Raw genomic sequence first — 15,322 nt, 5'->3', positions numbered from 1 at the left:
TTTGTCTTCAATGTTTCTGTTGTATTCAGGAATCCCAGTTTAGTCGACCCTTCAGCTTCATGTCTGATCAGGCAGGTGAGTCTCTGATGTGTCTTATTCCTTTGTTTCTTTTGGTTAGTTGCTGTGCTGATCTCACTCCCTTCAATGCCGTCTCTTCTCCTCAAGAGAGTGAAATTATTCTTTCAGTTCTACTCAAGTTGGTCTTACTGGAAAGACTGGTTTTATGAGGTGTGAAAGGTATTGCTACACCGTAGCCATGATACAGGTACATGTTTGTTCTATCCATGTTTGTGTTTGCAAACTATCTGTGGGTGTGTCTGAACCATATACAGTCTATGGTGTGAACAAATATAGTTTTACCTGAACTGTAAGATGGGGGTTGGTTATTTGAAAATGGATCAATCTGCATTAAGACCAGAGAATAGAGATGGATTTATTTTAACATCTTTTAATGAGACCAAAACATGACTTCTCTGCAGAACTCTTTTGTGTCCCTCCTTAGAGCAGCAGAACTATGTACTGTTGATGCTTGGCTGGAGGCAGGAGTCACCTGCAGTTCCACCAGTGATCCACTAGGGGGCCACTGATGCACACCTGAAGCACAAACAAGTAGGGAGCAGATTTGCACACCATTGTTAAATGTTGTGACTGCTAATTGTTTCTCATTAAAAAAATGTATAGACTGTGAAGTTTATATAGAGCACAACCCCTTTGATCCATGTCATAAAATGCCATAACTATTCTACTATTGATTTCACATAATTCCATGTTCCCAGCATAGACTTACTGACACTACTGTATCAGGGTTGAAATAGCTCACTGAAGAGTCAAGGTGCCACTGCATTTTGGTCACTTCAAACTGCCACAACACAACAGCGCTCTCTCCCCCTCCCCACAGCAGTGAGTTATTATGGAGGCAGTCAGCAGGAGGAATGTGGTCTCTCTGAGACTCCTGGATCTCCTCCCACCCAGCAGGGAGCCCCTCCTGCCCTGACAACACTGAGCTGACCACTCTGGAGGAACTCTGCCTCCCTGCTCCTCCTCCCTCTGTTTCAAACCTCCTTCCATCTTCTCTCAGTAGTCGGCTCTTTCCAGTTCCTCCTGGGCTCTTTCTCCCCACTTTGGGTTTCTTCTTTCTTCATCCATTTCCATTTAGTCAATTAGCAGACGCTCTTATCCAGAGCGACTTACATTAAGTACAGGGAAATTGCTCCCGAGGCAAAGTAGGGTGAAGTGCCTTGCCCAAGGACACAACGTCATTTTGCACGGCCAGGAATTGAACCGGCAACCTTCTGATGAATAGCCCGATTCCCTAACCGCTCAGCCATCTGACCCCCCTTCTTCCATCCTAAACCCCCACGTCCACCTGCTGGGCGAGGACGCCGCCTGCATCTCCTCCATCCTCCTCACCCAGTGTGTGGATGCCCAGGGCCGCCGCGCTCCTGTTTGCTTTCCTAAGTTGGTTGAAAACATGATTTGACTCATAAAGATGCTTCTAAAAGGGTAAAGCTGGCCTTTGGTGTGTGACTTCTCCCTACTGTTGTGTGTGGCTATGACCGGAACGTTCCGTGGTTGTCACAATGGCGATTCATTTCACATTAAGGATGGGGGTGGAGTGGAGGGCATAGATATATATAAACACTAGATGTCTTACCGCGGCGTCTACAACGTCCGCACATGGCGGCCATCATGCCACAGGCAACTCGCTCACCCATAACATTGTGTTGATGCTACATGTACTTTTTAAATGACCATAACTTGCTCAATTTTCAACCGATTTTTAAACGGTTTGGTTTGTTATCAACGTCAGACATGTCGCTATTCCACTGCATACTTCTATTAAATTTTTTAAAAATTACAGAATTATTCATAAGTATGCAGTGGAATAGCGACATCTCTGACGTTGATAACAAACCAAACCGTTTAAAAATCGGTTGAAAATTGAGCAAGTTATGGTCATTTAAAAAGTACATGTAGCATCAACACAATGTTATGGGTGAGCGAGTTGCCTGTGGCATGATGGCCGCCATGTGCGGACGTTCGACTCCGTTGTCCAGCAACGCGGACGAGACATCTAGTGTATATATATATATATATATGGTGGAGGGTGTCATGTGAAGATATTGTTCTCTCTTTAGCATTGTGACTTCAAGGCTTTTACGACGGTGAGACAATGAAGTCACAATAGACGACATCATGTATTATGTGTGGACATGAGTTACATGAGAGCTGATGTGTGAGATTGTTCATTAAAAAACTACAGAGCTCTATAAAGGAACTGTCTATCCAGTGTCTGGTCATGTGACCTGTATACAGCCATGGGGACTGACTGCATGACTGTTTCATATTAAAGCAGAGGAGAATCATAACAACACTGATGCCACAAGTCCACACACACACACACACACACCCACCCACACACAAAACGACACACTGGCTCACTTGCACACAGCCTTCAACCAAGTTCATCAATCCCATGACCTCATGTGCTCCATCCCTCTTGGCTAGGGAGTGATGAATGTCCTGATGTGCAGAGGGGAGCCTCTCCAGTACCTGGGCTCTGTCTCTGGGAACCCCTGTGTTTGTCCACCATGACGAGTGTCTCCTCAACACAGAGAGGCTCTGGTGGCTCAGCAGAGCGGGGCTGTGACTGGAGCTCTTCTTCTCTGCTCAGGTTCCTCCACAGCTGCATGTCTCTGTCTGGCTCTCTTGCTGCTCTCAGCCTCTGAGGAATGTCGCCCCCCAGTGGTGTGGAGAGGACATTGTGGATCTGGATCTGGCTCTAGTGCATGGACACAGTTTTAGACTTCTGCACATCATATTGATGTTAAATACATGGTTACACACAGAAAGGTGGAGGTCACATCAGATAACAATCCTTCTGTTGTCGTCCTGTGAAAAAGCCTTTGTCCTCCAGACACACAGAGAGCTGAAAGGATGGAAATGAGTGAATGGTCAGAACCAGGAAGAGGAGAGGAAGAGAGGCTCCAAGGTAGAAGGAGTTAGACCTCCCCCCTACCAACACCCCTCTTTATCACTCACAGTGAGTTAGACCACCCCCCCCCCCCCCCCTTCCAACACCCCTCTTTATTACTCAGGGCCTCATGTATGTACATTCGCAAACATAGCGTTATTAGCGCCATGGCCAACCCGCTATTTGCGCACGCTGTGATACTTCAGTTTACGTTGTATTTACGAAACATGCAAGTCATCGGGTAATCAGCGCCTTTCTCCGCCCACTTTACCGTACATTGCGAGCATTTAAAAGCGCAATTGAATGGGCCTCCTTCTCTCTTTCTATCATGGATCAGCCACCAAAGTCGAAACAGCGATGACTGTTTGAAATGATCCTGATGCCAATATTTGTAATGTAGCGAGGAGTTTAACAACTGCTGGAATGGAATGTGAACGCTGAGCGGGAGATTCGATGTAATCTTTGATTTCTTCCAGTAACTGTAATATTGCATGGCTGCTTAATCTGTAACGCGTAATGATTTCGTGTTCACTCAACTCAAAAAGTGTGATCCTTGTGGCAAAAATCCTTTGGCCTATGTCTTCGTCTTGCTCGGGTAACGGCTGCCATTTCAGCAGGAGGCATATGCTCATCCTGGTTTACGCCTGCTTTTAACAGGCGGAGAATTTTCACCGCAAAATAGAGGCAGTAGCGGACTGGCCATCGGGAGAATCGGGAGAATACCCGATGGGCCGAAGCACTTTTGGGCCGGAGGGCCGGCCCTCCGACCCATCATTCTTTACTACTAATAAACATTTTGGAAGAAGATTGAGCAACACGGTTTGCCGGCCCCCCTTTCCCCCAGGTCTATTCCAAATGAACGTCTATGCCTCCCTTAGTGCCGCTTACACACAACAGTGACACTGACAGATCGAAAGTTAGCTATAGAGACAATATAAAGATGGAAAACCAGGTTAAGAAACGTAAACGTAATTGCCTTCACGAGACAATGTTTTACCAATTGGACAAACAGCTATGTTTGTTTGTTTTACATCAAGCTCAAAAAACTATTTTTGGCTCAAATCAGCCAAAATAATTAATTCAGCGTGGAAGTCCCAAAGCATCACATCAGGCACAGATGTAGCAGGGCGCTCGCTGTGGTGGCGTATATGGGACCGGTTCTGGTAGGCTGGTCTGGATCAAAGTCCAGGGCCTATTTTTACTCCCAGTCCGTCCCTGAATAGAGGTGCGCTTTCACAGGCTGTTTTTGCCGAATACATAATTAGGCGCACGTAACCCATCCCCTCCCATCTCTTTATGGGAAACTCCCACTTTCCCCTTGAACCTCCCGTGAATGCATATGCATGACGCAATTTGCCATTTTCAGTTCCCACGACAGGCAGTCTGCGCTTTTACCTCAGTGCGGCATGTTTGCACATACCTCGCTGTGCTTTTACTCGCAAATTGCGAAACAAATATGCCTGAAGTGGGCGCAAAAGCGTACATGAGGCCCTCAGTGAGTTAGACCCCCCCCCCCTCCCAACACCCCTCTTTATCACTCAGAGTGAGTTACACCCCCCCCCCCCCACCAACATCCCTCTTTATCACTCATAGTGAGTTACACCCCCCCCCCCACCAACACCCCTCTTTTATCACTCACAGTGAGTTAAGGCTGATTTATACTTCTGCGTTTTTACGGACACGCACACGGGGAACGCCCTCTCCGTCAAGAAACGCCCTCTCCGTGTCATCGCAGAGCCCTCGCAGAGCTCTGCGTGCACCTCCTGATTTTCCTGACTATCCGTCTGTCCGTGCGTCTTTTTACGGATACCCGTTGGCTGTGATTGGTCCGTATTAAGAACCACTTGCGTCAGGGGTGGGGGCGGGGTTGCCGTGACCAACAAGAGAACAGAATCCTTTGACCGCCATTGTTGTAAGTTTTTACAATTCATATTTCAGCTAAACTGTACATGTAAATCAGCATCAGAATTAAAATGTGACGAGAAATGGGCAGTGTAGTTGCTAAGAATGTGCTTATTTTATTGATGAAGCGGCTAATTTGTAAATTTGCTCCAACTTTTCGATAACCTAGCGAGCATTGCAGTGCAGCGCCATCTACTGTTCTAGCGGTGAATTGCTTTCAGCACGCAGAGCTGTCGGAGTAGTATAAATTCAACCAATCCGTCCGACTCCGTGCAACTCCGTGCGTGCGTCTGTCCGTTAACGGAGATGCAGAAGTATAAATCGGCCTTTAGACCCCCCCCCCCTCCCAACACCCCTCTTTATCACTCACACTGAGTTAGACCCCCCCCCCTCCCAACACCCCTCTTTATCACTCACAGTGAGTTAGACCCCCCCCCCTCCCAACACCCCTCTTTATCACTCACAGTGACTTAGACCCCCCCCCCTACCAACACCCCTCTTTATCACTCACAGTGAGTTAGACCCCCCCCCCTACCAACACCCCTCTTTATCACTCACAGTGAGTTAGACCCCCCCCCCTCCCAACACCCCTCTTTATCACTCACAGTGACTTAGACCCCCCCCCCTACCAACACCCCTCTTTATCACTCACAGTGAGTTAGACCCCCCCCCCTACCAACACCCCTCTTTATCACTCACAGTGAGTTAGACCCCCCCCCCTCCCCTCCCAACACTCCTCTTTATCAATTCAAGTCAATTGGCTTTATCAGCATTAAGAAACAAATGTTCATATTGCCAAAACGGTGGAGCCACAGAAACTGTACTCATCCCATTATGATGAACAAACACCAAGTTAGACCCCACCCCCCCTTCAAATGGGGGGGGGGGGTAGAGAGGAGGTGAGGGGGAGAGGGGGTCACACTAGACACACACAGTGGATATTCAAGTGGGTAATAGTGTCCCATTACTGGTCCTAAATGTAGTGTTTACATTGTGTGTGTGTGTGTGTGTGTGTGTGTGTATGTGTGTGTGTGTGTGTAGGACCACTGGGTCCAACGGACACACAGCATGTCTTCTATAATCCTGTCTAAAACATCTTTATTTCTCCTTATTTAGGCAGTCAGACACTATTTAGTTCATCACATTCAGTGATGAGATCAAAGACAAGATTGTTGTTTGTCAACAATGAAAACAAAACAAACATTCAACACACTAATATTTACAAACACTCTGGGGTATTAATTACAACTGTATACAGTTCAATCTTCAATCACATCTATGTGAGCACAGTGTGTGACAGTGTGTGTGGGCTATTCTACCTGACACAGGGACACTGAGGAGTCTAACCGAGCCCTGAAGCCAGGATAGAGGGGCTCAGTGAATGTGCTGTGGAATGTGTGCAGGTGGGTCAGTGTGTCAGAGGAGACTGTGTAGAAGGACAGAGTGCCGGCCGGCCAGTCCAGATACACTCCTACTCTGTGGGAGCTGGAGGTGGGGGCAGGTATGAGAGTGCCCTTCTTATTGTGCCTGACAAAGTAACTGTTATCACAACAGTGCAGACTCCAGGACTTGTTATTGTGTCCAAGCCCACAGTCAGCACCCCATCCTCTCCTGCTGATTCCTTTATATGTCACTGCTATATAAACCAGTCCTCCACTCTCTGCCTCCCAGTAACAGCGCCCAGACAGACCCTCTCTACACAGCACCTGTGGCCAGTAGTCAAATCTCTCTGGGTGATCAGGATACGGCTGCTCCTCTCCCCATGTCACCTTTCTGTTCTCCTCAGACAGAGAGAGGACTCTGTGTGCTGTGTTTGGGTCCAGTGTGAGCTCACAGGCATCTGATGGGGGAGACCAAGACACAATATATTACTGATCATCATCATTCACATTAGAATGTCTCCCCCCCCCCTTTCATTCTCTCCCCCCCCCCACCTCCCTTATCTACTCCTGTACTATGGTACTTAGGAATGATTTGCTGGACCTGATGTGAGATTCCTTCAGGAACACAATGACTCTTATTGAGGGACTTGTTGCTCTTGTTGGTTAGCTGGAACTGATTTAACTTCTTGTACTCGCTGTGAATTCTATTCTTGTTGCTTTTCTACAGGTACACTCTTGCACTTTAGTGGTTCATGTTGTTTCATTGTAACTTGTTTAACTACATGTCCTTCTGGTTCTTCCCATTGGCACTTATTTGCTTTTCACAATGTCTGCTTCATGTTTTGGCTCCCCACAATGTTTTTGGGGCGTCTCATTGTTTATGATCATTGACCTGTGCTCTTTAGTAAAGCTCTCTCTTGGAAGTCGCTTTGGATAAAAGCGTCTAAATGAAGAAATGTAAATGTACTCTCCCCCACCTCCTCTCCCCCCACCCCCCTGACCTCCACTCCCCCCACCTCCTCCCCCTCCCCCACCTCCTCTCCCCACCCACCTCCTCCACCCCCACTCCCTGACTTCCTCACCCCCCTTATGAACTCTCCCCCCCACCAAGGAGATGAAGGGAGGTGAGAATAGAGGGGTGGAGGGGAGGGAAGAGGAGAGGGGAGGGGAGTGGAGAGGGAAGGAAGCGAGGAGTGAGGAAGGGAGGGGGAGAGGGAGGGTGGAGGAGAGGGGGGAGGGGGACAGGGGAGGGGAAGGAGGTGAAGGGGGGGCACATACGTGTGTCCATTTCTGACAGTGTCAAAGTCACTCATGGTTTTGTCCCTGTATGACCCTGTGTACTACAACTAAGTAGCAGTCAATACTCACATTTCCTAAGACCAGGTTTGATCCTGCACTCTCCACTATGATCCACACTGTAGGGAGAAGCAGAGGAATGATGAGGAAATGACACCTCACCTGTTGCTAAGTGACTAAAGTAAACATGTTGTTTCTGTTTATCATCAGAGATGTATTCCAGAAACCACACAAGCCTCACACAAGCCTAACCCTGAACTCTGACTTGATGAACCCTGAGATGGGAAGCACAGAGTTATCGGTTCCAGAAAAGCTGATCAGAGTTAGTTTAGTTCTAATTTCAGTCAAGACACTCACGTGATTGATTTCACCATGTATTCATACACATGACAAATGGTTTAACATTGGGGGAATGGATGTACATGGGGAAGCGCTCCCTGCCTTCACTGCAGCATGCATGACATGAGGCAGGGAGCAACGAGTTCAATCCCCCACGGGGAGGACAGACAGACCACATGGGGGAGAAGGGGATGGTGGTGGGTGGCAGCAGTGGAGGTCCTAGCACATTTGGCGCCCCGGGAGAGTTTGTGACTTAGCAGCCCCCCCCAGTGATTATTCAACTGTGTGTGTAACGTCATCTACACTCGTGTGTGTCTCTCTTGTGTCTCGCAAAGGGAGTGATTGACGGCTAATATTAACCAATCGAAACTCTGCATTAAAGTTAAGAGTCTAAAGATGAAGTTTAATTGGTTGTGTAACGTTGGATAGAACGGTGGACCGGTCACTGTATCAGCTCACAGCAGGCACATACTACTGTAGTTTTAGTTTACTACTGAGATAAACGTTTAGTCACAAAGGCCCACAGAGACAATACTTTTTTAACAGAAAACTTTAGGGCTGAAAAATGAAGCCACACGCCCTTCACCCCTCCACAACTTCACCCTCTCGTCCAAATATGGTCACTTCTGGCTCCAAAAATACAAGATGGCGACCAGGAAGTGCAAAAATCGAGGCTTCAAAATGGGCTTTCACAAACCAATAGGGTGACGTCACGATGACTACGTCCATTATAAATATAGTCTATAGGTGTATTCGACTTCATGCAGCGCCGCATGCTGCAGCCGGCTGCCTTGAAGCTGAGAATGCCATTGGCTGCTTCAAGTCAGCCGCCCGCAGCCGTCTGCAGCACTGCATGAAGTCAGTCCATGTCGAACGCACCTTATGCTAGCTACCCACAACGTAGCCCAGACCTCACTGCACCCTTAAAGGTGCAGTGTCCACTTGAACCTGTCCACTGAATTATATACAAGTAGTCTGCTACACTCCCAAGTATGAGTTTGCACAGATAACATTTCGGGAGCATATGCAACCAAAATGGCTGCAATTTAGAGCCTCTCCATGTGGTCATTTTATATCAAATATTTATTCATTGAATTGAAAGAAAATGTGCCATATTGTGTCATGTATCGTTATCGGGATGTGAAAGGATCTATCTCAGGATATGAGATTTTGGTCATATCGCACAGCCCTACTGCAAACTAAAATACAACAGTACATTATCAGTAATACATTTCAAATGGGGAAAAAGTGAATAATTGCTTTGCAGGTCAATTTAAGGTGTAGACCCCTACATGTTCTGCCCGTGCCCCCAACATGTTCAGTTAGGGGCTACAGTGCTGCTAGTAAAACAAGTTAGTCTGGAGCTCTGGATGAGGAAAGGACACCCCATGTCTGATAGTTGCTTCAGGCTCGGCATGAGGGAGGAGAGAGGGAGAAATTCATGGTTTGTTAAACAAAAGCTGCCAGCAAGCAGGTTAGGTTAGTGACCATCAGTTACCGTGGTAACGTAACCAGAGTTTGTTTCCTCTCTTTTTGAAACAGAAAACCCAGAGTTTCCCTCATCTCAGGGTTAACAAACTCACTGTTTTCACTTAAACCCACTTTCTGGAATAGACCCCAGGAAATACAATTATGATTGTAGCTATATAATCATAATTGCACTAAAGGCTCTTGTAGCTTATATAGGGCTTCTCTCTTCCTAACCCACTTTCCTAAACAAACATTAGGGTTGTCCCCGACTAAGATTTTCTTTGGTCGACCAAGACTCGACAAAAACAACTGAAAATCGACTAATCAAACTTTGAAACGCTTTAAAAAAAAAATCTGACTCACGATCTGACTCAACGGCTGCTGGACATTGCAGATTCAGCCGCTAATAGCAATAGTATCTCTTACAATGTACTACAAATTAAAAATATTGTTTGTTTCACATGCAAATCATCAGAGTGCGCTTATCACTGCCTGAACTTACAGCATGCGAACTTGCGTAGAAGCTGAGTGGGGGAACTTTGCAACAGAGAAAGATTTTGTTGTCTTGGTCGGAGACGATAATGTCATTAGTTTTGGATGTGATTCTTATAATAGGCATATTCATTTTTCAACCCAGGGCGTTAGCATGAGCGAAGTAAGGCTAGACCGACTTACGTTTTTCAGGTGGTAGGCTACATCAAATTTGACGTCGAACTATGAAAAATAAACCGTTGTTGGCAGAGTTTGCATTCAACTTTTTTAGAGTCACCCGGTACTTTGTAAATGTACGTTAATGAAATGCTGCCATACCACAGATTTATTTGCCATTTTGACAAATAACACCGACAAGGTAGGCTATGGCAGAGTTTGTAGTTCTGCAGCCAATTGTGCTCGTGCCGTGTGCAAAATACCAAACCAAACAAAGCGCAGATTAACAAAAGGGAAAACAGTCACACCTTTTCTTTTAAATTATAGATTTTTAGAGTTTGATTATTTGTCTTGAATAATATAATCTACAATTTCTGTTGAACTTTTCGTTAATTCAGCAATGATGACACAAGAGGGAATCAGATCTCACACTGCCATATGGCAGCTCGACTAAAAAAATCTTAGTCGACCAAGAGCAAATCGACTAGTCGACTAAATGGGGACAGCCATAATAAACATGCAGTCTGTAATTGTATCATCATGAAATGCAAGGACTATTAACATTCTTAGATGTATATTCAGTGTTAAGCAACATTACATGAAGAGGTATACAAAAACACAAACATCTCCTTACTTGAGTTTCTCCAGTCTGCAGTGTGAATCCTCAAGTCCAGCTGAGAGCAGCTTCAATCCCTTTTCTCCAGGATGATTGTAGCTCAGGTCCAGTTCCCTCAGGTGGAAGGGGTTGGACCTCAGAGCTGAGGCCAGAGAAGCACAGCCTTCCTCTGTGACCAGACAGCCTGACAGCCTGTAGAAAGAGGATCAATGTTGTGACAGAATCCATCTGGGCCTCCAGAGTGAGTCAGCACAGAGGGGTTCATTTGTCAGGTGCTGTCATAGCTGCTCCTCCCCCTCATTAGACAGAGTGACCTTTCCCCCCCAGTTCAGGAAGGTTAGGTTTGTGTTCAGTGTGGTGGTAGTAGTTCTATGGAACATCAGGATGTCTGCTACATAAAGCCCGCAAAAAAACCCCAAGGATTCAAGTCCCAAACCTGACTTGAATGAACCCAACAAATAAGTTGGGACTATAGCCCCTATTCCTAAGCAGTACGAGACATAGAACATGGATCATATCTATCCACCATTACAGAAAGCAACAGGTGTATTCGACTTCATGCAGCACCGGCAGCGCCGACAGTCGGCTGCCTTGAAGCTGAGAATGCCATTGGCTGCTTCAAGTCAGCCGGGCAGGTGGCTGCATGAAGTCGAACATACCTAATGTTCACGGCCACGTGACCTCTCCTTTTAAGTTCTCTCTAACATGACAGTGCATGCCAAAAAACACTTCAGGCTGAGTATTGGACAATATTAGCATTGTAAAATAAGTTCTTCTAAAAAATTAAAGGGGAAATTAACCAAAAGTATTCAAAAAACGTATCTAGCAAGTTAATATATTTTTTCAATAACAGAGAATGCCTGTCAGTATGTATTTAACAGTTAAGTCATTAGATAACCATAACTGCCTGTTGGCTCTGCACTCCCTGCAAGAAGAGGAACTGCTTTATTAGTATGCTGTTCATGGATTACAGATAATCATTTAACAACATCATGTCTATGTCTTTATATAGGCTATTTCAACATTTTATATTATTTCCAACATTCTAGTTTAAAGTTGTAACAGTCATGTTTGCATTCTGTGCTCTTTTTGCTTTAATGTTAGGACGCATTAGCAGGGCCAACCTCAATAAATTCAATGGCCAATGTCACCTTTTGTGATCTGTGCAAAGGGTCAAGTAAAGACTGACATTCTGTGTCTTTCTTCCCTTTTTTAAAGAGCAGATGTGTGTTTGAAATCTCACTTGGTATGGGGCATTTGGCTGACTCTCCCTGCATCTCAGATGGAATACTACCATCCTATGAAGTAAAGTATGTCAGAATAAATGTGAATAGCCAGTTCAATATATCTATATACAGTATATACAGTAGTATTGTACATCAATTACACTTTTCCTGCCATTCCTAATTTGAAACCCTTCGTGTAGTGGAAGAGGAGTCAACCACAGGAACAACAGCCGCCAGATGCTAAACTCACTGCTCAGGTAAATGTACAATAATATGATGAATTGTATATCTTAACCCTTGTGTTGTCTTCAGGGTCTATATGTATATTTGTTTTACTTCAAATGTCTTACTTTTCATAGTGACCCTAAAATTCATAAAAATATATCACAACAACCACAGACTGATTTAGGTTACAGAGTTTATAAAGGTGCTGAAGATGACAGCACCTCCATTTCTCTCTCAGTGGCGCCATCAGCGGGGGGGCCGGGGGGGCCACGACAAATTTGCTGGCCCCCCACTGGCCCCCCCATCGCGAGTCGCATATTGTCCGTCATCAAGATTTTTTGTACATATTTTAACCACAATCTACGATTGAAACACTTCGTCATAGAAATCCTAGTATCTCCACACTCAGATCCTATCAAGTATTTTCACACTCAGAGCCTGTCACCCCTCCCCCCACAAGAGGTTGCACTGGGCCAGGTTAGAGTGCAGCCTAGGTTGATACATAGTATAGAAGCAGGAATTTATCGTTGATCGTCGACCAAGTTCAAGGAAAAAGTGAGTACAAATATTAAATAAACTGGTTTTGAATTTTAAATGACCTATTTACAGTAGGCAACCTCACGTTGGTAAGCTACAGTAGTTATATAGCTAAATCAGTATTTTAAGAGGGCTGTCTTGCCTTGCTAGCTAGCTAGTTCAGACAAGGTTACTTCAGTCTAGAGAGAGTACCAACTTAAGCAATTCGGGCCGATCACACCGAGTGTATTTTTAAAACATTGCACTTAAAACCCCATTGTTTGCTATGGTACGTCAGTACAGCTCTGTTAAATTCCATATGCGCTTTTTGTCGTTTTTGAGGCAGATGCTTTTCTAAATACACTCTTTAGTTGTTATTATTGTCCACAACCGTTTCTTCCGTTAATTTCTTAAAAAAGATATGCAGCAGCAACGAAAGAAAGTAACTCATCGATATGTACACATCTTATATTGCTGCACACCAAATTACATCTTCTTATTTTGAGATTTGAGTATGTAAATACGCTCTCAAACCGTATGTGCCTTCCGCAGCGTCAAACTGACATTTCTCCATTGAAAGTGGTTAGGTGGACGATAATGGGACCCCCTGGCTAACTGCTAAAATCAGGAGAGTAACATTTTTAGGCATATCCTGATTGGATTTTAAAACCGGAATGTTATAATACAAACTGTGACATAACGTTTTTAATTAGTAATATAACAACATTTTGGTAACATTTCTAACGAGCGTTGAGAGCTAGGTGGACGATAATGGGACCCCACACAAAGCTGGTCGGATGGGGTTATAGAACATGTGGCATGTTTTCTGAAAAATACGGTAGCCTACCAGTAAAAGACCATAGTATATCAGTATGCTATTATTAATGCTCACATTGACATCTAGCCTAATAAGTACAAGAGCAAAATATAATTCCTGAAATGTGTTTTGATTTTAGTGTGCCACCCCAAGATTTTCCCTTGCCCCAACTGGCCACCCCTATGAAAAATGTCTGGGGGCGCGCCTGTTCTCTCTTTGCGAAAGCCATGACTGCACATTTCAGTGTTGTAATAAAACAAGTGGTGTTCACAGTTTAAAGTCAATGTTTTTCCACTGTGAAGAGGGAAACCTCAGATGTTCACAACGTTTGATGAATGACAGGTTGTGTTACAATGCGAAATAGGTTTAAGGTTGAAAATTAAATTAAGCTGTATTTATTACCCTTTGGGCAAGGGCATACAGATTGTTAACACTACCCAAAGAGACTGCAATCATGTTGCACATTCAGAAACAGTTGCATCAACATTTTCATTCTGTCTAAAATAAACATAAAATAAAATGTAAGCCAATCATTATGTACAGCATGTTTTAGAGTGTTTCAAATGCAGCAAATCTGACTGTTTCTTATCAAACTAGTCCTCACTGATGACAAAAAGGCATATCTCATTCTTGGCATGAAGTTTATACCCAACTCTAGACTCAACTCTTTTGTCTAAATCAGCCACACAAATACATTGTGCGATTATAACTTTACTAATGGCTCATGTAGAACATAAATACATACCTCAGTGTCTCCAGTTTGCAGAGTGGGTTCCCCAGTCCAGCAGAGAGCAGCTTTGTGCCGGCATCCTTCAGATCATTGTTACTTAGATCTAGTTGACTCAGGAAAGAGTTTGACTTCAGCACTGAGCTCAGAGAAGCACAGCCTTTCTCTGTGATGTGACAGCCTGACAGCCTGTAGAAGGTTATCGTTAGGGATGGATCACAAACACTACTACCCTCTAGAGGTAGTAATATAAAATATCAGTCTGATAATTTTCCTCTCAAACACAAAGAAGGTTTGATCAGTTAGATGACTGTCTGTCCTGGTTGGTTAACTTTCCCTTTATCTTAAATGCAATATCATCCTTTGATATGTAGAAAATTGTACATCCAGTTACATAGTTGTACAATACTCCAATAATGTATTACATACTACATCCAGGAGCTGGTATCTCAGTATACAAGGCACCTGTTCTGACCCATAACCTTTAATGCAGAGTTAGGGTGTTAACCACATGTGAAGCAATACATTAGCAGAACAATACAAAACATACTGCCCAGGTCAACCTACAATAATATCATGGAGTAGTTTGTCTTATACAGATTCCTGTCATACCCTGATCTGTTTCACCTGTGCTAGTTTGTCTCCACCCTTCCAGGTGTCTCCCATATTCCTTCCTACCCTAGTTTATACCTGTGTTTTCTGCTTGGGACCAGTTTTTGCTTGTAATGCCTATAAAAGCCTTCCTTGTGTTTTTTCTACCTCCTTTAGTCTTTTCTGCCTCTTAGTTCCCTGCTTGGCCTCCTGCCTGCCCTGACTCTGAGCCTGCCAGCCGCCCTGTACCTGAATGACTCGACCTTGTAGAATATGACCCTAGCCTGCCCTGAATATTATTTGGCCGGCCTCCTTGTATCTTGAATAACCACAAACTTGCAGCCAGTGTGTGGTACATGATATTGTGTAACTAGTTGTTGTCTCTTGTTGAACATAGATACAGACCTCAGTGTCTCCAGTTTGCAGAGTGGGTTCCCCAGTCCAGCAGAGAGCAGCTTCATGCCGGCATCCTTCAGATCAATATTACTTAGATCTAGTTGTCTCAGGAAGGAGTTTGACTTCAGCACTGAGCCCAGAGAAGCACAGCCTTCCTCTGTGATGTGACAGCCTGACAGCCTGTAGAAGGTTATCAT

General features: G+C 44.7%; 1 protein-coding gene across 1 annotated transcript; it reads right to left on the bottom strand.

Annotated features, from left to right (window-relative positions):
• Nucleotides 1–6,091: 6,091 nt before the first annotated feature.
• On the bottom strand, nucleotides 6,092–15,322 carry LOC146219594 (neoverrucotoxin subunit beta-like). Its single transcript, XM_084694710.1, has 5 exons — nucleotides 15,135–15,322; nucleotides 14,157–14,327; nucleotides 10,646–10,819; nucleotides 7,627–7,673; nucleotides 6,092–6,716 (listed from the first exon to the last, which is right to left on the bottom strand). Exons 1-5 carry the CDS (start codon nucleotides 15,320–15,322, stop codon nucleotides 6,187–6,189), a joined length of 1,110 nt encoding a protein of 369 aa, XP_084550836.1. The 3' UTR covers nucleotides 6,092–6,186.

Source organism: Hypomesus nipponensis, chromosome 28, assembly GCF_054491055.1.
Source record: "Hypomesus nipponensis isolate SF chromosome 28, ASM5449105v1, whole genome shotgun sequence".
NCBI classification, from domain to species: domain Eukaryota; kingdom Metazoa; phylum Chordata; class Actinopteri; order Osmeriformes; family Osmeridae; genus Hypomesus; species Hypomesus nipponensis.
The sequence above is the reverse complement of the archived record's forward strand: the minus strand, read 5'-3'. Positions and strand labels throughout refer to the sequence as shown.

Bases quoted from the DNA above. Each gene is read 5' to 3' on its own strand.
- LOC146219594 (XM_084694710.1), bottom strand. From the start codon at position 15,322: ATGATAACCTTCTACAGGCTGTCAGGCTGTCACATCACAGAGGAAGGC. The intron at 10,820-14,156 runs GTATGTATTTAT...CTCTTTCTACAG, and splicing joins TGCAAACTGGAGACACTGAG to GCTGTCAGGCTGTCTGGTCA. The intron at 6,717-7,626 runs GTGAGTATTGAC...CTCCCCCATCAG, and splicing joins CAAACCTGGTCTTAGGAAAT to ATGCCTGTGAGCTCACACTG.